Source organism: Hesperophylax consimilis, chromosome 17 (assembly GCF_061612785.1).
Source record: "Hesperophylax consimilis isolate HC1 chromosome 17, BYU_Hcon_1.0, whole genome shotgun sequence".
NCBI lineage: Eukaryota > Metazoa > Arthropoda > Insecta > Trichoptera > Limnephilidae > Hesperophylax > Hesperophylax consimilis.
Genome location: NC_142852.1, coordinates 12233692 through 12257713, shown reverse-complemented (window position 1 = coordinate 12257713; position 24022 = coordinate 12233692). Strand labels below are relative to the sequence as shown.

Genomic DNA, 24022 nt, shown 5'->3' with positions numbered 1-24022 from the left:
ATAAGAAATTATCTCGATCTAGTGTGTTATTAAAGGTCGCAATGATTGATCTGGGATTTTTTTCAGCAATTTTAGGTCCCATTCTATAGATTTTTTTTATTACCGAGTTCACATTTCCTGAAGAGTCCTCAAAGTTGATAATTTTTGTTATTTTATTGAGAATTTCTAAATTGTTATTAGAGATGGATTCTGGAATGCCTCTTATTTCAATATTACATATTTGAGACATATATTCTAGTCTGTCGATTTTGACGTCTTGTTGTGAGATTGTATTAATTAAAATGTTGTTGTGGTTTTTTAATTCGATTAGATCAGCATTATCTTTAACCTGTAATTTTTCCATAGAAGTCACACGCTTTTTTAGATCTTCCTGTTGATCCGCCATGAATTGGAATGACTTTAGTAGATCATTGTTTTGTTTTAATATTTCTTCATATTTTTGATCATAGATGCTTAGTTTATTGTCTACAAAAGAAATCATTGTTGTTTTAAATTTTTCAAGTTCCTTCAAGAATATTTCCAATGTTAACGGCTGATTAGAGCCATCTGTGAATGATGAAGCTATATTTTCACTGGTTATTGTAGGTGTGGTTGTAAGCTTCGCTGTTTGTGCAATTCGTTTTTGATTTTTGGCAACAGATGTCAGGTCTTGATTGAGTTCATTCATGTTATTATCGATAAGTTTCTGTTTAGTTGATTTTGGAATTTTAATGCACTTCTTACATTTCCATTGTTGCGATTGAGATTGATTTTTTGCACCTCGGCGAGAAGTTTCCACTATATCCGCACACAAAATGTGATATCCATCTTCACATGCAGAACATGCTATAAAGTCGGCCGGAACTTCAATGTTTTTTTCGCATGCAGTACATTGAGTATTCATTCTAAATTCGCTGAGCGTGAAATTCACACTAAAAGAGCACTATTGAATAATTGTTTCCTTTAAGGATGGATAACTTTGCTACACTTGAGATCTTCACTCTTTAATATTCAAGAACTATGGCACCGATTTTTGAGTTTATGACACAAGCTCTCGAGGAAAAACAAAAAACTCTTTTTGGTGCAAAAAACACACTTTTTGTGAAAAAAAAATACACTGGACAGTGCGCAATCTTCGATTTAGATGAATTGACCACTTTTTAGCTATTTTCTATTGTTGATTTTGTTAATTTTTTGATAATTTGAAGGAGATACAGAAAAACGTCAATACTAGACTTGACAGTGTTGCCATCAAATGATATATCCGTTTATTACCAGAACTGTGGTGGTATGAAGACCAAAACTCAGGATCTACTTATTAATATTTCATCGAATAACTATGGTGTTATAGTTCTAGTTGAAATATGGCTTGTAGCAAGTGTAAATACGGACGAATTCATTGATTCACGGTACACGGTGTTCCGACGAGATAGGGACCGTATACTTACTGGTAAGATGGACGGAGGCGGTGTGCTAGTAGCAGTGCGCAAGGAGCTCTCAGCTTCCCGTCTCGATGACTTGGAAAAAATCAGATTGCACAAATCTTCGTATCTATTCCGGTAAGTTCTCTCAATCTCATCATATGTGCTGTATACATTCCTCCTGTCTTGCCAACAACGTTTTATGATATTTTCTCCCACCATAATATGGGAAATGCATGATTCACACTTAACACCTGGAAACTTAAATACAATTAGTTCCTCACTTACTGACACAATTTATTACTCCGAATTAAAAAAAATATAATCACATAAAAAATTCCAATAACCGAATCCTAGATTAAATCACCTGTAACTAGCAATCCTCTTGTCAGTGAGGACTCACACCACCCATTGCTTAAAATTATATTACAAATCGATACACTGCCAATTATCAACGCTCCTCCTAAAGTACTTTGCCTGTTTGAAAACCCGACTATGAATTAATCAACCGACATCTGTTGATGATAGACTGGTCATTTACTCAGGAGAATGCAGACATTGACAAAGTAGTTGATTACTTTTATAACATCTTAAATAATACCATCAACCAATTTGTACCCAAACGCCGAAAAAAATTCCAAACTGGAATACAGCTCCTCTAATTAAAATCATCAAAGAGAAACAAAAACTTCATAAAAAATGGAAATCCTATAATAATCCAATAGATTACCATAGAAGATATAAATTTGTTTTAGACCACATTAATTTTAATTGTACTGTACCGGTTTCGGAAGCACGCTTCCTTCGTCAGTAGAATATTAAAACTAACCTATGATACAAAATATTGACAGATATATAAACAAAAAATATAATTTAGGTGTTTGAGTGGGAGGTTAACAAAGGGGAAACTGTAATTGCGGGAATTCCGGCAATCAAAGCGGTTTACTGGAAATATATCTAGAATGGGACTAAACGATAAATTAATTTGGTTATTCAATATACTAGCGTTATTATTTAGGGATTTTTTGATTTCAAGGGCTTCTAAGTTATCCAATCTATTGCTTTTATTATTTTACGGCGAAGAATTTTAGCCCCTGTGTCCTTATTAAAAGAATGATTGGTGGAAATAAGACGATTTTGTTATTGATTTCTTTTCTGAAGGTTCTCATTTAGGCCCATTATTATTTAATGTGTACCTATATATACGATATTCACAAATGTTTTTTTACATGATTATTACCTAGCATATGCAGATGATAAAAAAATATACTTAGTTATTAAATCAATCAAATAATTTTAAAAGTTAGTCATACAAGATGGCTGCCAGGCAATTTCCTAGATTTGAACTAGAACAACCTAGATTTGACTTCAATGCCATACATACAGAATGGCACTAATGCTTAGTCCAGGGCTTGTCTGGTCCGTGATTATTATTACAGACATTTGCTTTCAGTATAACAAGTCTAGAAATAGCTCGAAACTTACCACACAGGAACTTAATACAAAGTCATGTTTATTTTAACATTATTTATTTAAATGTAATATAAATATAAAAAGTATTGTGAGTAAAAAAGTTCTGAATATAGAATTACTATAAAGATATAGTATAAGTACAAAAGGTTGGAAAAAATAATGTAAAAATCATTAATTATGGATTTTAGGCCAAAATACTCGACCAAACTGAATAATTATTTTTCTAATCAAAAAGTGTATTTCTTGAGACTAGTGGTTCACTTGAGACTAGTGGTTCACTTGAGACTAGTGGTTCACTTGAGACTAGTGGTTCACTTGAGACTAGTAGGTACAGAAAATATCTAGTACAGATATGTGTTGATTTATTTATTTGTGTTTTAATTAGGAAATATAGGCCATTAAAACGTGGAATTTTCACCATTTCAGAGACAACTTTGACAATTTTTTGTGTGCTAATGGTAATAATTAAAAATTTTATCTTTCCCATACTTCTATGTTTTGGTGAAATATAAATTAAAAAAATAAACGTCCTTAAAAAAGCGTTTTTTGTGTCGGAATTTAAAATTTATTAACGACATATTTGTGTTACAACGTAAATCAGTTGTTTGAAAATCAAATTTAAGCCCATCGAAAGAGTTTTTTTAATAACTGAATTTTTTTATTTCATTATATTTGCACAATAAAAAAGGCAAGATTTTTTAAAAATAATAACCATTAAGTACATCGTCTTTTGGCGATGCTGTGTGGAGGTTCCTTTTAAGGGTAGGAGGAAAGTAAATTCTCCGAAGAAAAAGAATATGAAGGGTGGGTAGGCAACTATCAGTGTGACCAGGAGTGACGGACTATGAATCCAATTGTCTGCGGTGCAGGGCGAGATAGTTCTGCTAGACAGATTAAAGGGTCTCCCTCAATCAGTCTCTCGACAAACAGTCAGTAGGCAGACGTGTGTGCACCTAGTAAGACCTAGGCAAACCCCACCCCGTGAACCCGGGCACCCTGCTAAGTCACCTAACGTTGTTTATAACGATAATATCAAATTGTTTTACAGTAAATGGTACAGTGCTTATTGGATTTACGTGCGTTAGTTTTTCCTGCGTGAAAATTTACACGTTCAATGAACTCAAATTCGATTCGAATTTAAATGTCATTTTCAGTATTGAAAATGATTGTTTGAAGAAAATTCCTGTACTAAAATATTCAAATAGAAATTTATCTACTTTATCAAAATTAGAATAAGTTATAATATCCCTAAAGAAATAATGGAGTATTATTTTCACTCTACTAATAACCAATACGTTTTAACCAAACTTAATATCTGAAACCTGCCGAACCGGTTTCATTCATAATATTCGCAATATTCATAATATATTCATAGAATATTATTCATAATATTCTTCGAAAACATTTGATAAATATACAGGTTTTTTAAGAATACGTAGATCACCACCACAGACATCCAAATTGGTAGACTTGCCCTAACATGGAATGTATCCCACGAGCTGGAGGTCAACCTTACTACCGGCACCAGGAGGGATCACCTAATACATCAGTCGTATATTGACCGCCGAAGAGCGCACATAAAATAACTAAAACCTGCGCACAAGAGTAAAGTTCGCAAAGGTGTATAGCGTAGTCCATTGTGGAACTTTTCAGCACATCATCTGAGTGTTCGTTTTAAAACGAACCGCCTAGCGTAAGCGACGCTACATTTTTAAAAGTGTCTCTTTTTTTTACGTTGGCTAAACACAGGAGGCCCTGAAGAAAAAAATCCCACAGGGCCTCTGTCATCTTTTGGGATGCTGCGCGGAGGGCCCTTTTAAAGAAAGGAAGGAGAGGAAGGTCTGAGAAGGAAAAAGGAACAAGTGGGTGGGAAGGAATCTGAGGGTCAATTTGTCCAGAAGTGACGGACGTTTGAATCCATCCCTCGATGGGTCGAGAGAGAGTCTGGAGTCTGGTCGGCTGGAGAGGTCAAAAGATCTCCCTCGACGATATGTACAGAACCACTTGGGGTCAACGGCCATTGGGGTCACCGATGGCGGGGCTGTGGGTTATCCGATAAATGGTTCCCGGGGCGGTGGTACCCAAATTAAACCAAATAGCTGGGTCTAAGCTACGACGTATTATAAAAGACATTAACAAACCGATGGTTTTCTAATTTGACCTCAAATAAAAAAAAGTTTTTCCACCAAATCGAGTCCAACAGTAGATCCACCAATTCCCGCTTGGAATACGAGTTTCTGGACGCCGTGTTAACAATATTATATTTGTGAGCGAGCTGATATTTTAAGAAGAGCAGTGTATTGACTTAATCCAGTACCAGTTTATAAGCCGACCAAGTCAGGAGTTTGTGGAATTTTTCCTCAATCTTGTTTCAACTACATTTTGGTAAATATTACAAAATGTGTATTAATTTTGTACATAAATCATTACATTTTGACGGCCTCCTTGGTCGAGGGGTAAGGCTCTCGACTAGCAATCCGGAGGTCGCGAGTTAAAATCTCTGCGTGCGCAAGTAAATTTTATTTGATAATTTGTGTTATTTTACAATTCATTAATTAAAAATAGTATATTATTATATATTTGCGCAACAGAAGTAGCAGATACTCTCAGTATCGACATGAAACGTTGCTTGAAATGGCTTTAACCGTGTTTGGTGACCATATTATAATAGCCATGTAAAAACTCCAAGGGCGCTGTTTAAGGTGTTAGTTGTTATCAGTGCCTTGGCTCCTTGGCGCCCTGGCAAGTCGGCGCCCGGAGCAAACTGCTCCAATTGCGCCTGCACAGAGCCAGCCCTGATTGCGACCTTTACCTAAAAACACAATTCATAATTAGAATTTCAGTACTGCTGCGCCAGTCATTGTACGTCATGTACAGTGAAGTCACACGGTTTTCGGCTGGCTGCAAATATCAACATTTCGACAGCTTACATCTTCGTTACGGTATTATCCATGCTACATTAATATGAACACATTTTGGGAATTTTTAAAAATATACGAAAAATCTAGCAATATTCCCCATAAATCATCTCATTACTATGTATAATAACCTCCAAATAATTCATAATGTTATTCCAAGAAATAGTAATATCTAAACAAATATCTTTAAGTTTCTCTTTATATTTCAGCAAATTTCAAGCACAATTTTGCACAAAACCGGTCCATAATCAATACAAAAGTTTCGTAATAAAAAACCGGGCGTTTATGTTGTCATGATTCTGCAAATGAATTTTCAATTCGATTCTAATGACGCACGAGAATATTCATAAATATTCATAAGTTTAAAAAATACAAAATCAAACCTTTAAATAATTTAATCTTTCCAATGAGGAAAATATACGCAAAATAATTGAGGAAATAAAATGATTTTTTAATCCATAATAATAATTTATTACTTGATTATTTACATTTTTTAAAGTACCAACTTCAATAGTGGTAAGGCTCTCGATTACAAATCCGGAGGTTTCTGGTTCAAATCAATTAATTTATAAAAATAACATTGAAGTGTATTTACGGCAAGTTTCAGGGTGAAATGTAATCTCAGAAATCTCACCATTTAGAATTGAACCGTTGATTGAAATGGCTTTAGCCGTGGTTGACAATAACTGAAAAGCCATCTTCACCTCACAACATACTCCAACAGGGGATGTCATAGACTCACTGGCTCCAGACGGTGGGATTTTAAACATATTCACATCTCTAAACGAACAGTACAAATTATGAAGACACACATTCATTGGTTTGTTTCACAGAATCGAAACATTAAATCCAACTATATCAGAATCAGATGCAGAAATATCAATATGTACACTACTTTCAAGGAATAATCCAATAGTCCCCATAAAAACCTCGACTTCCCTTGAGCAACGGCAATTCTCGTACTTAGGACCAAAATCATTTAATTTTATTCCCAATGCTTGGAAAACGAAAAGTACAAATGTTTTGGGCAAAATGATCAACGACTGGCTCCTTTATTTAGGGAGGGTCAAAAGTGAAGATATGTTGATCAATAGATAATCTCACTATAAAAAATATATATACATAATTGCAAAAACACTCATACATAATTCGTTAAAGTCCATACAATACAAAAACGAACACAATTGTCTATTCTTTATCAATCTATGCTTTTGATTATTTTCTAACCACCCAACTAGATTATAAACTTATAACTCTACCCTTTCCATTGTTCTACCATAAAATTACTGCGGTGATCTGTCTTTTTATTATTACCATCTGGCTTTTAATTACTTTATCGGTTTTATTTTACATAAAGTGCTCCAAGGGAAAATATCTTACTAGGATTAAAAAATTAAGCAAAGAAATGGAAAAAATACATTTGGGTATCAACCATTGTCTCATGTCGCTTTTTATTCACTTCCTTAAGATAAATATTCAATTTTGTTTTTAATCATTTGCTGCATCCTTCTCGTGTTGCATCTTTTACACACTATATAGCTGGTGTACTCAAAACGATATGTTTCTAAATATTGATAAATGTTACATTATAACCTTCACTCGTAACAGAAGACGAAAGAATCATGCATATTTCATTAATAATGTTCAATTAAATGCAGTCACCACTATTAGAGATCTAGGAATCACACTTGATTCAAAATTTAAGTTTGATGTACATATCAGTGATATCACGAGTAAATCCTTGAAAATGATTGGTTTTATACATAGAATATCGAAACCATTTAAAAATACCCAATCCATTATAACCTTGTACCACTCGTTGGTCAGAAGCAAATTGGAATATGGTAGTGTTATCTGGAACCCTCACTACTTGAAATATTCAAAAACTATTGAATCTGTACAAAAAAAAATTTTAAGATTGTTATCGTTTAAACATGGACTAAGTTCCGTACTGCAGTCTTATGAGGAACGACTCCAATACTTTAACTTTACGACCCTGGATAAAAGAAGACAATTTGCTGACTTAATATGTCTACACAAAATTATTCATGACAAGCTTGAAGCAACTCAATGTGTGAGCAATATTCTTATTAAAGTTCCCAATAGACGTAATCTAAGGAATCATAATATATTCCATCTAGAATTATTTAAGAACAATATTGCCTACTTCAATCCATTATCTAGAATGTGTCGTCTGTACAATTCTATTGAGTGTAACTACATAGATATATATGCAAATAGTCTCACTTATTTTAAAAAGCAAATTAGCAATAGATTGTGAATGTTTGTTGTTTTTTTTTTTTTATTTACTCTATTTGTTTTCTGTTTTATTTTTGTTTCTCTTGTTTTTTTGGATCATATATTTATCTGTATGTTTTGTTTCTGATATCTCCTTTTTTTGCCTTTGCTCACGTTTTGCTGTTTATATATTTTTTGTTAATACATAGTATATAATGACACTTAATCTGTGCATGATGTGAACATTTTTAAGTGGACTGTTGACATGTACGTTTTTTTTTGCAGCGCTTATCTAATGATTTTTTTTCATGTTAATAGTCTGTAAATGTTCCTAAACAATAAATAAAATAAAAAAAAATAAAAATCTTTTTGAGTTTCTTTACCGGCTCCTAAAGCTGGGGACACGTCATTCATGTTAATTATTATATTTTGTTATCACGCTTGAAGAATGTTTTGATTCTCGATTTTTGCAAGCGATTTAAATAACCAAACATGCATCTATTGTTAAACAAAAGCATTCGATACTAATTTTGTATTTTAAGATATTATTTTTTCTATTCGCTTATTCTTATAAGTACAAAATTGTACATTTAACTAAAGCTTCTAACAGGAATTCAATCTTAACACTCTTTCCTTCTATAAAATAATATGTTTTATAATTATACAATGTAATATGAAATTATGATTTGAACTAAACATGTCAATTTGACTGGCCTAAAACAGGATCCATTCCTAGTTGGCTAGTCAAACTTTCCGCATGGTTTATTGTATAATTTTATGTGAAATATATTATAATTATTATTACTAAATACTAAATACCGACATATAATCTATTGACTGAATCCAATTATCCCAAAATGCTTTTTATTCACACGTCATAGTCAAAGCCTAGTGTATCGCTTGAGACTAGTGTATCACTTGAGACTAGTGTATCACTTGAGACCAGTGTATCACTTGAGACCAGTGTACCACTTGTGTCTCTTGCCTCTCTTTGTGCCACTCTAGCGATAAGGTTTTTACAAAATAAATGTGTATTCCGCAGCGCTCATTCCAAAAATCTTACCTCTGAATATGAATAAGGAAACATATAAATTGCTTACTGTGGTATAAAGCCAATGAATCTATTTATATTTCATCGTATATCCCACATTTACAGGCTTAATAATTAAGCTGTTTGAGGAAATTAAAAATAATATAAAATTTGGACAACCATCGCTAAAGGCCAAGAGCGGTGAGATTTACATATGAATAGCCATCAGCAGACTGGTTATTTAACATAATATTATTTCGGATATTTTGTAGTATTGCGTATCCTTTGACTGAGAAGGTTATTTTATTTTTTGTAAGGACCTATTTGTGCATTAATTGAGTTTTACTAACTGAATTGCTCTAACTTATGTGAGAATATTTGTAAGAAAGCAGTAAAACATATAAATACATTACAATTTCGATAACAGGTGCAATGCAGTTTTGCAGATTGAAATGTGTTTGGATATTAATGCCATTAGTTGTGACGCTGGTGCATTCTGCTAGAGGTGAGTCAATTATTATTATTTTTATCGAAGAAAGCAAACACTTTGTGGCTTGACATTATATATTGTTTTAAAGAACTTTATTTGAGTTATATATGTTATATATGTCGACCGGTTTCAGTTACACTCAAACTTCTTCAGGACAATGGAAATATTAATTCAAGACTGTGTAAGAGTGCAACTGCAACCAGTCGACCTATACATATAACTGAACAAAGTGATTTAATTTTTTGAAATCATTAATTTAGTTGTGTCTCCGGGTTTTCTCTTATTAAATGAAACTCCGGCTCAACAAACAACTTGTATGTGATAAATAGACAATTGGCTATGATATGTTTATTAACAGGCGGTTGGAATAAAAACATGTTTCCCCCATTATCATTATTAAAACTGTTACACGTTGATATTGAATGGTTACGATCCTTGGCTATGAATACGGAGGTCGCGGTGAATTATACTATCAGTATCACCCTGGAGAAAGACCATCAGTCAGAATTATTGAAACTTTGATTGGAATGGCTTTAGCCGTATTTGATAATCAAATATGAATTCCCAATCATCCTCTTTCGATCTCCTTTCCCTCCCCACTACATTCAGCCACAAAACATATCTTAATAATTAGGGGACCTATAGACTTACTGGCTCCAGACGGTTGGGAGCAGTTGAGACTCTTGTGCGGAATCACATAAAAATATAATTAAAAAAGTTAAATAAATAACTCCAGAGGCTGTGCGAGGAAAGGTAAGGGATGCCTGGAGGCGCCTTATCAAGGCGATGGATCCCCCAACCCGAATAGGAAAAGGGCAATGACTTAATATATATTTAATTAATATTTCAGTGGGTGATAATTGCACCATAAAACGTGGGAGAGTGTCCGGAACATGCAAAGTGATCAACAACTGTCCCTCGGTCCAACGAAACATTGAAAATGGAATCGCCCCAACCAATTGTGGATTTAGTGGTAAGTTTTATGATTCTTGTAAATATGTCTTATAAATTATTAGAGTAGCTAAGGAGTTGTACTACAAAGAAAAACTTAAAAAAGCAAACAATTACCCAAAGGAAATATGGAGAATATAAAAGGAAGTTACATACACACAAAAATACAAACAAAAAAATACTACCGAACATCTAAATATTAACTCGAAAAAAATAGATGCCAAAACAAATATAAAAATGATGGCAAACCACGTCAATAACTTTTTTGCAAATATAGGGAATGTTTTAGCGAATCGTAAAAAACACAGCTCAAACACACTAACACAAACAAACAGATCAAACATCGATACCCAACCAACACAACACAGATTTATATTAAAAACAAGTTCGGAAATGGAAATTAACAAAATAATAAATACATTAAAAAACCGGATTGCTCCTGGATTAGATGAGATAACAACGGATTGTATTAAAATAATAAAAAATGAAATATTAAAACCTATAACACACCTAATCAACCTTAGCATAACACATGCCTGCTTTCCTAATACTCTTAATAAAGGACTGGTAATCCCTATGTATAAATCCGGAGATAAAATGGAAATAACTAACCATAGACCAATCACTTTGTTAAACTCTCTATCAAAGATTTTCGAAAGACTATTAAAAAACCAAACAATAAAATACCTGGAAGAAAACAAATTAATCTCGGACAAACAATATGGATTTAGAGAAAAAAGAAGCACAAAAGAAGCTTTAGCAAGTACAATAGATTATATACATAGCAACTTAGATCAAGGGTTTAAATGCATAGCGATATATCTAGATTTGGCTAAAGCCTTTGATTCAATATGCCACAAAACACTTTTTAAAAAATTAGAAAATATGGGTATCAAAGACAAAGAACTACAACTATTAAAAAGTTACATGAGCGACAGAACACAACAAGTCAAAATTAATAACTATACTAGCAAACCACTGCCGATTACACACGGAGTTCCACAAGGAAGCATACTAGGGCCCGTTCTTTTCACAATTTACATAAATGAACTTTGCAGCATGGAAATAGATGGAGAAATAATTAGTTACGCAGACGACACAGTTTTACTATTTAAATCTAAGGATTGGAATAAGGTTTATAACATAGCGAATCTAGGAATCACGCAAGTGAAAAAATGGTTGGACTCAAATACACTCACACTAAACATTTCGAAAACAAAATTCACAACGTACAGCATAACCAACACAGGACAGCCAAAAAACAATACAAAGACCATAAAAATACACGAATGCATAAACACCAACATCTGCGATTGCCCCCTCTAGAAAAAACAGAACAAATAAAGTATCTAGGAATCGTAATTGACCATAATCTTAGATGGACACATCAAATCAAAAAAATCACAAATAGACTCCTCAGAACAATACACATTTTCCTAAATATAAGAAACATATATAAAATAAAACAATTGAAAACAATATATTATGCACTATGCCAATCAATAATAGAATATATGGAATAATTGCTTGGGGAGGAGCAACAAACGCAGCTATCGCTCAAATAGAAATCGCACAGAAAACGATATTAAAGGTAATACTCAAAAAACATAAACTAACCGACCCAGACCAAATATTTAAAAGCTGTGACATACTTGATATACGCCAATTATATGTTAAAACTCTACTAAACTACATTTTCGACCAAAAAAAACAAACCCCAACAAACACAAAATATCACTAATAGACCGGTCAGAAAAGCGTAAAAAAAAAACATAAAAACTCCTACGGTAAACACTACCTTTGGACAAAGACACCATAAATACCACGCTATTAAAGCATTCAACAGCCTTCCACTTGAAACAAAAATTGAGGAAAATAAAAATAAATTCAAACACAAAATAAAAAAATGGATTAAAGAACATAATTCTATAACATAAGAGAATAAAACATATTCACGCAACACAACAAAATGTATAAGGCAAGCGGCACGCACAAGCACATAGATCATTGTAAGTGCCGATTTCCATTTTCTCCTAATGTTTTTATTTTGGTGTGAGAATTGGATTTTGATTTCTAATCTTTATTTTTGGTGTAAGTTTATCCTTATTTTAATGTTGTTTTTTGTTTAAATGTATAAATTCGTATATTTTAAAATGGGGGCCTCAGCAAGGGTGAACAACCCAGTGAGGCCAACGTTGCTGAATTGAAATGTGAAGTACTCTATCAATAAAAAAATAAAAATAAAAAAGTATATTTGTCGATGTTTGTTTGTAACAATGAAGACATGTATCTTTATTTCATTAATTGTCTGGGCACTGGAATGATATACACACTCAAATTAAAGTCATTATAATGTAGTTTTTTTGACAGTAACAATGTGGTATACTTTATGCTACCACAAGAAGTGAATGGTAAAAAAAGTCAGGGACTCCCGAGGAACACACAAGACAAATATTATTTGTAGTAAGATCAGTCGTTTGTGATGAACGAATAAAGGGGTGCAAGGAGAAATTATGACGCGGAAGTGAACGATAGAAGGAGTCGGGGACGCCAGTGGAAGACATGTCACGGAAGTGAACGATAGAAGGAGTCGGGGACGCCAGTGGAAGACATGTCACGGAAGTGAACGATAGAAGGAGTCGGGAACGCCAGTGGAAGACATGTCACGGACGTGAACGATAGAAGGAGTCGGGGACGCCAGTGGAAGACATGTCACGGAAGTGAACGATAGAAGGAGTCGGGGACGCCAGTGGAAGACATGTCATGGAAGTGAACGATAGAAGGAGTCGGGGACGCCAGTGGAAGACATGTCACGGAAGTGAACGATAGAAGGAGTCGGGGACGCCAGTGGAAGACATGTCACGGAAGTGAACGATAGAAGGAGTCGGGAACGCCAGTGGAAGACATGTCACGGAAGTGAACGATAGAAGGAGTCGGGGACGCCAGTGGAAGACATGTCACGGAAGTGAACGATAGAAGGAGTCGGGGACGCCAGTGGAAGACATGTCACGGAAGTGAACGATAGAAGGAGTCGGGAACGCCAGTGGAAGACATGTCACGGAAGTGAACGATAGAAGGAGTCGGGGACGCCAGTGGAAGACATGTCACGGAAGTGAACGATAGAAGGAGTCGGGGACGCCAGTGGAAGACATGTCACGGAAGTGAACGATAGAAGGAGTCGGGGACGCCAGTGGAAGACATGTCACGGAAGTGAACGATAGAAGGAGTCGGGGACGCCAGTGGAAGACATGTCACGGAAGTGAACGATAGAAGGAGTCGGGGACGCCAGTGGAAGACATGTCACGGAAGTGAACGATAGAAGGAGTCGGGGACGCCAGTGGAAGACATGTCACGGAAGTGAACGATAGAAGGAGTCGGGGACGCCAGTGGAAGACATGTCACGGAAGTGAACGATAGAAGGAGTCGGGGACGCCAGTGGAAGACATGTCACGGAAGTGAACGATAGAAGGAGTCGGGGACGCCAGTGGAAGACATGTCACGGAAGTGAACGATAGAAGGAGTCGGGGACGCCAGTGGAAGACATGTCACGGAAGTGAACGATAGAAGGAGTCGGGGACGCCAGTGGAAGACATGTCACGATCAAGTGAATCAAATACTTATGCGAGGTAAAATGGGGCGTGTGTTAAATTATTATGTCAAAACAATGCGTGAAGAAAAGATGTCAAATTATTCGTTTTGTTTTATGAAATCGCTACTAAAATGCATTATTTTCTTAAATACTTATTTCAAATTATTATCTAACAAATGTACAGTGGTTTCTCTATCACTCTATAATCGATAAATAATCTATAGAGTTGATTTTATTGTCTATACAAACTGGATGCAAATGACTCCTATATATTTTATATTTTTATTTCTAGACAGGACGGCTATCGTTTGCTGCCCACAACCAAAAAATCAACAGATGTCACGAATCAGCGAATCAAGTAAGTTAACTAACTATCTATATAAGTGATTACAGTAAGTTGGTTTACATCTCTCGGAACAAACTCTGCGTATGGAGTAGGCCTAAGAAGATTTTTAAAAAAATTTCAGAGTGCAACGAATACGCAAGTCATTCCAAGACGTGTCAAGAAAGTCTTATAGTGGGGGGAAAAGGAGCTAAACCAGGCGAGTTCCCGTACATGGTGAGTATTCGAACAATATTGGTATAAATATAAGTAGTATTGTTAAAAACTTCTACGAAAACTTTTTAGGATTAAACTGTTGGAATGAATGACAGACCAAATATTCAACATAATTGTATACGCATCAAATATATGTACTAGTGAGCCCGAGCAGACGTTGTCCTGCCACAGACCACCTTCTATGTAGGGAAGGTAAAATTTGTGGTTGTATGAATTTTTGGATGAGAAAAAGAAGAATCAAATTTAAAACAAATTTAGATTTCGACAATAGCGCCACTTGTCGGGTCCAAAACTATCCTGTATTTCAAGCTGGAACCAACCATATACAATGCAATCGGTTGGGCGGTTTCGTTGATTACGAACACAGTGACACGTGATGTTCCTCATTCAAAATTAAGATTTGTTTGAAATTATAATTCATTTTAAATTCATGAAATATATTTCTAAGGTGGCACTAGGATGGACTTCGGGCAATGAAGTGGACTATTCGTGCGGAGGAACACTGGTCAGTGACTCGTACGTTCTATCAGCAGCCCATTGCCTAACAGACAGGAGAAAAGGGTGAGCAGTTTTAATACGTTCCTGAGGTGGCACTAGGATGGAGTTGTGGCGCTAAGGCGGACTATGCGTGCGAAGGAACACTGGTCAGTGACTCGTAATTTTCTATCAGCAGCCTAATCGAATATATTTCTAATGCTTAATTTTTTGGATGCAAGCTCCACAGTTCTCTGAACTAACAGTTTTTTTTCAAGAAATTTGTTAACAATAAAATATAAACATAATTGTTGCGCCGGTTTACATAGCATTAATTTGTTTAATACGTAGTTGAGTTGCCTAAAAGATGTGTTCCAATTCTAAATCCAATTTACTGAAACCTCTAACAACCACAGATGAACCTTAGTGTACGAAAAGGCGTCCCTGTTGACAAACACTTCTCAGATAGTCGAATATCACACTCACGCACCGCCAGTGAACTATCTATATTTGTAAAACCCGCAAACCATCATCTCGTGCATCCATCACAGTAAATCTGTGGCATTTCCCACCCCTTCATTTAATCCTGTGTTATTAATGTTATTTTTTTAACCGCACCCGCAAAATTAACGGAAATTATTGAACCAGCGCAATAATCCAATAGTCGAATTCCGTTTTGATTAACTATAATATATTTAGGGTGAATTGCCTAATACAAAAAAAAAACTATAATATATGAATTATGTAGATATGTATGTTATGTATTACAGCCGCCCAGACCATGTGACAGTTGGTGCCTATAATATAATGGATGACGTTGGTGATAAGGTCCTCATTGAGAGGTTCATCATCCATCCTAAGTACAACCCTAGCAAGAAAACCAACGATATCACGCTCATACAACTCAGGGATTCTGTCAGGTATATATCATCTTCATCCACCAGGTACCTCCAACCACTCAACTTAATACACATTGGCAGACAAAGAGGGAGTTCATTGGCCAATGCGGTCTTTAGCCATAACTCGAGATATTCTGAACAAATTTCTATTCCTCCTTCGATCCTGTCCTATAATTAAATATTTCGAACCGATAATTATTTTAATTTTTAAAATTGGAACTGATTTGTCGAGAATTCTGTAATAATTATAAATAAGGGTAATAACACTGTTATATAATGTTTTTTCTTAGATGAAAATAAGATTTATTAAATCACGGGATATTATAGTTGTAGGATTTGTGAAGCTAATTACAAAAAAATTATTTTCCACATAATCATTGCCTTTCTACAGAAGAAATTTACCTTTTGAATGTCAGTAAACTTGAAAAATTATGGCACCACAGAGGCAACTAAATGACTTACTTAATTACTTGTGAACTCATATATAGTATCACGTCTTGACTATTGCAACGGCATTTATGCAAATCTTCCTAAATGCGAAACTGATAAACTACAATCAGTGTTCAACGCCGCAGCAAGGCTTATCACCGGGGTACCCAAGTTATCGCACATTTCGGAGCACCTCCGAAATCTTCACTGGCTGAAGTGTCCTGAAAGGATCCAGTACAAGCTATGCTGGATGATGTTTAAAGCTATCAACGAAATGGCGCCACCGTATATTACTGAGCTATGCATTCCGGAAAATACTAGTCTACGGCAGTCAACTCTTAGATCAGCGACATCATCTGCAATTGGAAGGTTGAAAGAGCCTAAGCGAAATCCGAACACTAAGTTTGGTGATCGTGCATTCGGAGTATCCGGCCCTAGGGCTTGGAATAAACTTCCTATGGAATTGAGATGTATAACCAGCCCAACAAAATTTAGATCCAAACTACAAACTCACTTTTTCAGACTCTCATTTCCATAAATCCGTCATTATATCCAATTTTTTTTTTCACCTTTTTATACCGTAATTGTTACATTATCTAGCGATTCCGTTCATTCAATTTTTCTATTGACTTGCCTGCCAATGGACAATGGACAATATCAGCGGGAACAAATCAATCGGTTTAATTGTTGGCAGATGAATCATCTAAATGCGTTTAAGATTGACGATTGATTTTATTCATTAATTTCATTCATTTAACATATATATCCAGCTAACAATAAAAACACCCTAATATAATAGAACTTCCTTCTTCTTCTGGCGTTAGTAAGATTAGATTGTTTATATTAATTTTAGTTGTAATTTGCTAATATGTAAATACTCGTATATATGTCGTTAAGATAGTAGTTATAGGCCTTAGTCGTAAGTCACTAGATATAAGTCTTAGAGATAAGTCAGTATTGAAGTGACCCACCGTTGTCCCACCCCGGTATAGGTGACATATGGTCACCCCTTCGGAGTTCTCGCAAGAATCTAATTTTTTTTAATAAACGGCTCTACAATATATAAAAGTGAAGTTAGACCTTCAATGTCCCCGCATACAGTGTTAGGAAGCGGTATGCAAGCGCTTACAGATAAGTAACTACAGTAGGTGTTATGATCAAATAATACTTCTCAACTAATAACAAATAACTAATAAAGCATAGAAAAAGAAAAAAACAGGACATTATTACAAAACATGGAATTCGCAATCGTTTGACGGGACTAGAAAAGAAAGAAGAGAGCATAAATTACAGATATGTCAGCAACCTAAAAAATAAAAAAGGAGAAGAGAAGTATATAATAGTAGAAAACAAAGAAAGTATCGTGTGGTCGCTAAATTCAGAAGAGCTGTAAGCATAAAGAGAAAACAAAAGGAAGGTGGTTCAAAGCCTCGCAGCTGGCTGTCCTGAGGATGGATTGGTGGTGGTTGGGAAGACAAATGCAGGTCTAAATACCGCGCCCCTAAGCCAACCTCGTGGTGGTGCCCAGAAGAGAGTAAATGGGATGATAGGGATTAACCCTAAAGACCCTAGGGGAGAAAAGCGTCAGGAGGTCGGAGGCAGGACGGAAGGTGCCCAGGTCCGCACAGACTTCCCTCTCACCCACAACCACCTTCAGGGGTGGCACAGATGTCTGGCAGAGTCCCAAACTTATCGGAGCTTCAGTGAGCGTATGCGGGGACTAGGTCCGTGATCCAACCCCTTATGGGGACAAACAAAAAGAAATCAAAAATCATAAACAATACAAAATAAACAAACAACGGAGTTCGGTTCAAGCCTGAAATACATTAATGAAATTAAAAGGAGAGACTAAGAGAAAAGCAAATCATGTAGCTATTCCTGAAAATAAAATACATGGACAAAATGTTAACAGTAAATCACATGAAAAATCCTGAAAACAAGACAAATGAAAATAAAAATAAAAAAAGAAGAAGTATTCCTAAAAAGAAGAAATATGTAAAATTAGCCAGAGCCATAATCGGTCATTCTAACTTGAATGTTAATGGCAGCCAGTTGGGCAGGACAGTCCCTATCAGTGATCTGCAGGTTTCTTAAAGCGGGTACATGTTGCACAGACAGCGGGAAGTGCCTTCTTGGGGCAATCCTCATAAGTGTGTCCCAGTGCGGCGCAGTGGCGACAGGTTTCTTTTGCAGGACTTACTGATGTGACCGTACTGTTGGCACTTGAAGCATCTAGTGGCTCCTGTGTAATCGCGAGTGCGACAGGCATTCCATCCAAGAAAGCACAAACCGCTGTCTATTAGAACTTTACGAGCATCAGGGTGACATGTCACCACCATGTTCATAGTAGATGTATCATACATAGATAAGTCAGTAGTTCTAGTACCTATTAACTATTTAAGAAATATATTTGTACAGCGCCCTTGAGGTGATTTCTCACGAAAATGGCGCTATATAAATTAGCCAAATATTATTATTATTATTATCAGTCAAACATTTAAACAAAAGAAATAAACTTTTAAAGTAAAAAATTAAATAACTACGGCTTCCACTATATTGATTGTAAATTTAAAAAAATTAAAAGTTCATTGAACTTGAATGATTTTATGCATTACACAGGAATATTCACTTCACGCATACAAGTATGCACCGACAACCGAAATTAGTATGTTTTATTCAATGCTTACAACAAAAAAAATAATAAAAATTATTTTATATTTTCAGTTTCAATACATTTGTCCTTCCGGCTTGCTTGTGGACAAACAGGAACCTAAATGTCAACCAGTTAAATCTTACTGCTACTGGCTGGGGACTAACCAGTGACGGTAAGTGATCAATTCACCCTCCACCCAGCATTCCCAAAGATGCTAGACGGACTCTTCCACAAACACCTTTTTTGTCCTCTTTATACAAACTTCACTCAACAATAGTTCAGTACAAATTTATTAGGTACGTAAATTTTAAGCTCAGAATTCTAATTGATTACATTAATTATGTCAGTTTGATGAATCAATTTCATTTAATAACACTGTTTGATTGATATTGATTTTTAATGAATATTGTAAAATGGATTCCAAATGTTTGAGTTGAATTCTCAATGGCTTCTGACAATGGATGAATACAATATTTATAAATTTTTGAAATCTTTTGTAGTTCTTAATATGAAACCCAATATTTGCATCGCTTTGGTGGTTATATTGTTAATGTGGGAGATAAATGTTAATTTGTTGTCAAATATTGATTTAAAACTTCTAATTTCCTAAGACTTGATGGTTCATATATCAATGGGTTTTTCTTTCTATAAAATCTCATGACTTGACACTTTTTTACATTAAGGGTTAATTTATTTTGGATATACCGATAAGAAAAGCTAATGAGATTTGATTGTATTAATAAGCAGTCATTTATATTGTCAATAATTCGGTAAATTTTCATATCATCTGCGAACATAACGTCATTGTAACCTCATTTATAAATATGTGAAAAAGAATGGGTCCTAGATGTGAGCCCTGGGGCACGCCGCTTGTAGCTTTAAAGTTGTAGGACAGTTGACCTTTGATGCAGACAGTAAGCTCTCGATTAGACAAATAATTCTTAAACCATTTATTCATATTCAGTTTATTAGTTTACTGTTATATCATGCCTTGAACTAGATATATTCTTTTTTTTGCTGTTTGTTTTTGGGGTGTTATGCCGTGTTGCGCTAACTCTTTCTTTAGCCGACGTTTCGGACAGCGTTGCAGTGTCCATCATCTTCGGATCTACCGGATCTGCCCTGATGATGGACACTGCAACGCTGTCCGAAACGTCGGCTAAAGAAGGAGTTAGCGCAACACGGCATAACACCCCAAAAACAAACAACAAAAATGCTTTTGGCCGTGAGAATCTAAAAACTTACCTAGATATATTCTGTTTTTAAAATCAGTGTAAAAGCCCCGCTGGGCGTTAAAAACCAAATAAAATGAAATATAAACCTAATAAAAATAAAAACAGATGTGGTGTTATGTTGTACTCTCGTGGATGCTTCAACAGCAGTCGGCCTGACCGCTAACCTAACTAACTAACCGTCAAGCCGTTTCTAGCAGGGGAACGCGGAGAGGATAAACTGCCAAATAACTCGGTCTTCAAACAATCCTCGCTTCTCATGCGTACCCGTTTGTTATTCTGACACATGGCCCGACTCAAGTATTTGGAGATTTATTTTAATAGATTAAAGACAACAGTAAGATTATTTCCAGGTGGTGTCAAGTCTAACCGGCTACAGAAACTTCGAATGAACATTGTGTCCAAAGAAGAGTGTGAAGATACCTATGATGAGTTAAAGCAGACCCAAATCTGTGCTTTGGGAGAAAGTGGCGGGGACACCTGTCAGGTAACATCTTCTTCTTCCTTTTTATTCTTTGCTAGTTGATAGTAAGCGGCGGCGTACGAAAAGTATTTAATCGGGGAGGGCATTAGGAGAAACATTAATTGTTATTACTTCAACATCTTAATACAAATATCAATATAACCGCTTCACTATTCATATTTACAAACCAAATTCTACGGGATATATAAAACATTGTACTAATTAATAGAGGTACTGACAGATGGCACTGATTGCTACATTCCTACAAAGGCATGGCCTTTTTTACACTAACCAAAACAAGTATTTCTTCGAATACACACATCAACAGTCCACATTTGAATAATTAGTTGCTACTTTTGTCGCATATAGTAGTGCGGTCGTAGAGGCGCAATTGGCGCTGTGATTCGTAGCTAGAACTTTTAATGTTAGTAATCTTGGATAGGCAGTGCTTATTTGCCTGTATGGAATGCACGCCTCTTAAATAAATTCTTATATCATATGTATTTATGCAAACAATTGTGCGAGAAATTGCAACACTGAGGGAATACAAGAAGGCGCTGCAAAAAAGCGCAATTCCTTTGCACGAAGATGTCGTCTCCCACCCGGCATGCCGTTTGAAGTCCCGACAGCCCTTCTGGGCGGAAAGAGAGACAGGCTCCTCCGATTACCTCACACCCCAGAAGATTTTGAGTGAAAACTTGAGTGGCAAACGGTCAACGTGAGAAATGCCCATCTCATAAAGGACCCCACCGAGACACAGCCTGGGTTCTCATTGCCTCGCAAAACCTGGTCCGCCATCAATCGGTTAAGGTGCTCCAATCGCCGCTGTGCCCACATGATGCACAGATGGGGCCTTAAAGAGTCCGCGATGTATGAATGTGGTGCTGTGCCGACCACCGACCACGTGGTTAACGAATGACCGCTCCATTCATTCCCCGGCGGGATTGATGAGGTTCACATGGCGACGCCTGAGGCCCTAGACTAGCTCGCAGACCTAGATGTCCCCCTCTGACCCCCCCACCACACAAAAGAAGAAGAAAAATGCAAAGAAGAATTACTTTTACATTTAAGGAATTCATTTATTTTGGTGAAGACCACAAACCAAAGAAACAAGAGATATCCTTTTTTAGGCTGAGGGGAAGAAGCCAACATAATCTTTCAGTGATTTACTAATAAATATATCCGACAGTCTACAGGCAACTCGCATTGCAGTTAATGCATTTTAGTCTGCGATAACGAAATCTGAAGTTGACGAGTTTACAGATTGTTAGCAACTGTGTATGAACCTCGGCGTATATGTATGGCGGTAGTCGCCAAGACTCTTAAATCAATCGTAGAGTATCGGATACTTGCATATTCTGTGGGAAGAAAGTGTTTCTATTGACTGAAGGTAAGGAACACTGAGCAATATGTGCATTACTACGTTCCCAGGCCAACGTGCACACTTGTCAATATGCAATGGAATTTACTTTACAAATCACTTTGTAACATCTTACTAAAACTATTAGTTAATTATCTCCCATTAACAACAAAACGATCAGCAAATGTCCTTAATGGATAAATAAATTGGTTGGAAGGCTCCCCACCAACGCCATCTTTCTTTCACACATCCTACGCCGATCTTGGTAGATTTATTAAACTCTATATCAATACGATATTGACAAAATCCCTCATCTAAGCCAGTTAGCGATATTTGCGAGCACTGTCAGAATATGATTCCGACAGTCAGATGCACAAGGCCTTCAAGCCGTCAATATGCACAACTTTTAAGATAATGTTGTTTGTTATGCAAAATAATAGACTTATTAATGAATGGAGGTGAACTAACTAGGCTTTTAGAACTGAAAGAAATCAAATACGCAATCTATAGACTTAATTAATTCATCTGAGATGCGATCAATTGATTCTGTTCCAGCTTCGAGAAACAAAAGCTGTTACATAGTTGTGACGAAAGACCTCATGAATTAATTGATTTCATTTTTAGTGCCAAAAGTACACACGACAGCCATTGTAAATTAAAGATATTTTTTTCAATTCTAAATTGCCAATTTATTAGTATTTTTAGCCTTTATGTTGCCGTCTGACATTTAAGAATGTCAATTCATTGAGGTATTGATTTATCAATATCTGTCTGGCTATCAACAGCACGACTGTGCTTGGGAAATTGATATAAAATCTTACGCGGTTAAGCCATCGATCAGATATTGTAAAGTTATGGATTTCACTGTGTTAGACTGACAGGACAGCGCGTTGGATGGGAAGCGTGGTTTTGCGTTGCGTGTGATAAGTATTTCTGAAGGATCTATTTCCACAGAAGATGTACGCATGTAAGTTGTCCAGATATGTGGGCCCAGCACGTCCTTACCTCAATTAGTGTATAATAATATATTTTCATATTACAGGGCGATTCCGGTGGTCCAATATTCGCTCCGTACCCGAACAACAACTGCATGAAGTACCTGGTGGGGGTGACTTCATACGGTCCGAATACGTGTGCAGCCGGAATTCCTGCTATCTACACCCGCGTGTCTTCTTATATCCCTTGGATAGAGTCAGTGGTGTGGGGCAACTGAATTCAAACATAACCTACAAAGTTCACTGGATAACAAAACATCCGAGTACATTGCATGGCATGAGCCGATTGATATGCCAACATCCTCTGCAACTTCCCTAATAGTGATTCAACGATTTTCCAAAACCATTTTCTTCACTGTTTGGATGTTTTGTTGGTTTGTTGACGTGGTTGCAACTCCAGGACGCTCATCATCATTAACATCTTCTCGGCCTTTTGTAAAGCGCTTGTATCACTTATACACTTTTTTGGAAATTATGATTTTGTTTTGTAGATTATGAATGAAAAACATTTTAATACTTGCGCCTGAACTTCACACAGTAAAATAAAACACGCATTTTGTCATTTTTTTTTTTAATACTGCGCAAGAAATGCATTATTTGATGCGTGTTACACGTGAAATTTTTTTTTGAGTTTTGTGTGAAATTAATTGGGGACTGGAAGAAATAAATGACTCTTATTGGAGGAATGATCAATATACCAGTACTGCACCAGTACTGCACCAGTACTGCGCCAGTACTGCACCAGTACTGCACAGCCACAACACTTGGTAACAATACAATGTCATAATAAGACAAGGAACACAAGAAGGTATTCCTAATGGAGTACACATGGGATCCCAGTGGCAGATACACAAAAAAAAAAAAAAAAT

The 24022-nt window shown here is 35.9% G+C and overlaps 1 protein-coding gene across 3 annotated transcripts; it reads left to right on the top strand.

Moving 5' to 3' along the window:
* Positions 1–5191: 5191 nt before the first annotated feature.
* LOC149415997 (chymotrypsin-1-like) lies at positions 5192–23721 on the top strand. Of its 3 annotated transcripts, none has more exons than XM_089642027.1 (10): positions 5192–5258; positions 9487–9564; positions 10400–10522; positions 14382–14447; positions 14557–14648; positions 15097–15209; positions 15893–16042; positions 19175–19275; positions 20689–20822; positions 23201–23720. In XM_089642027.1, exons 2-10 carry the CDS (start codon positions 9492–9494, stop codon positions 23369–23371), a joined length of 1023 nt encoding a protein of 340 aa, XP_089498153.1. In that variant the 5' UTR covers positions 5192–5258; positions 9487–9491; the 3' UTR covers positions 23372–23720. The 3 variants fall into 3 exon arrangements, with proteins under 3 accessions (XP_089498153.1, XP_089498154.1, XP_089498152.1); XM_089642028.1 differs by lacking the exon at positions 5192–5258 and adding an exon at positions 9332–9371 and having other exon boundaries at positions 23201–23721; XM_089642026.1 differs by lacking the exon at positions 5192–5258 and having other exon boundaries at positions 9344–9564.
* The last annotated feature ends 301 nt before the right edge of the window (positions 23722–24022 follow it).

What these genes read in the sequence shown, in the direction of transcription:
- LOC149415997 (XM_089642028.1), top strand. Translation starts at nt 9,492, where the DNA reads ATGCAGTTTTGCAGATTGAAATGTGTTTGGATATTAATGCCATTAGTT. An exon ending in CTAACAGACAGGAGAAAAGG is followed by an intron (nt 15,210 to 15,892) that starts GTGAGCAGTTTT and finishes TATGTATTACAG; the next exon opens with CCGCCCAGACCATGTGACAG. An exon ending in GTGGCGGGGACACCTGTCAG is followed by an intron (nt 20,823 to 23,200) that starts GTAACATCTTCT and finishes TTCATATTACAG; the next exon opens with GGCGATTCCGGTGGTCCAAT.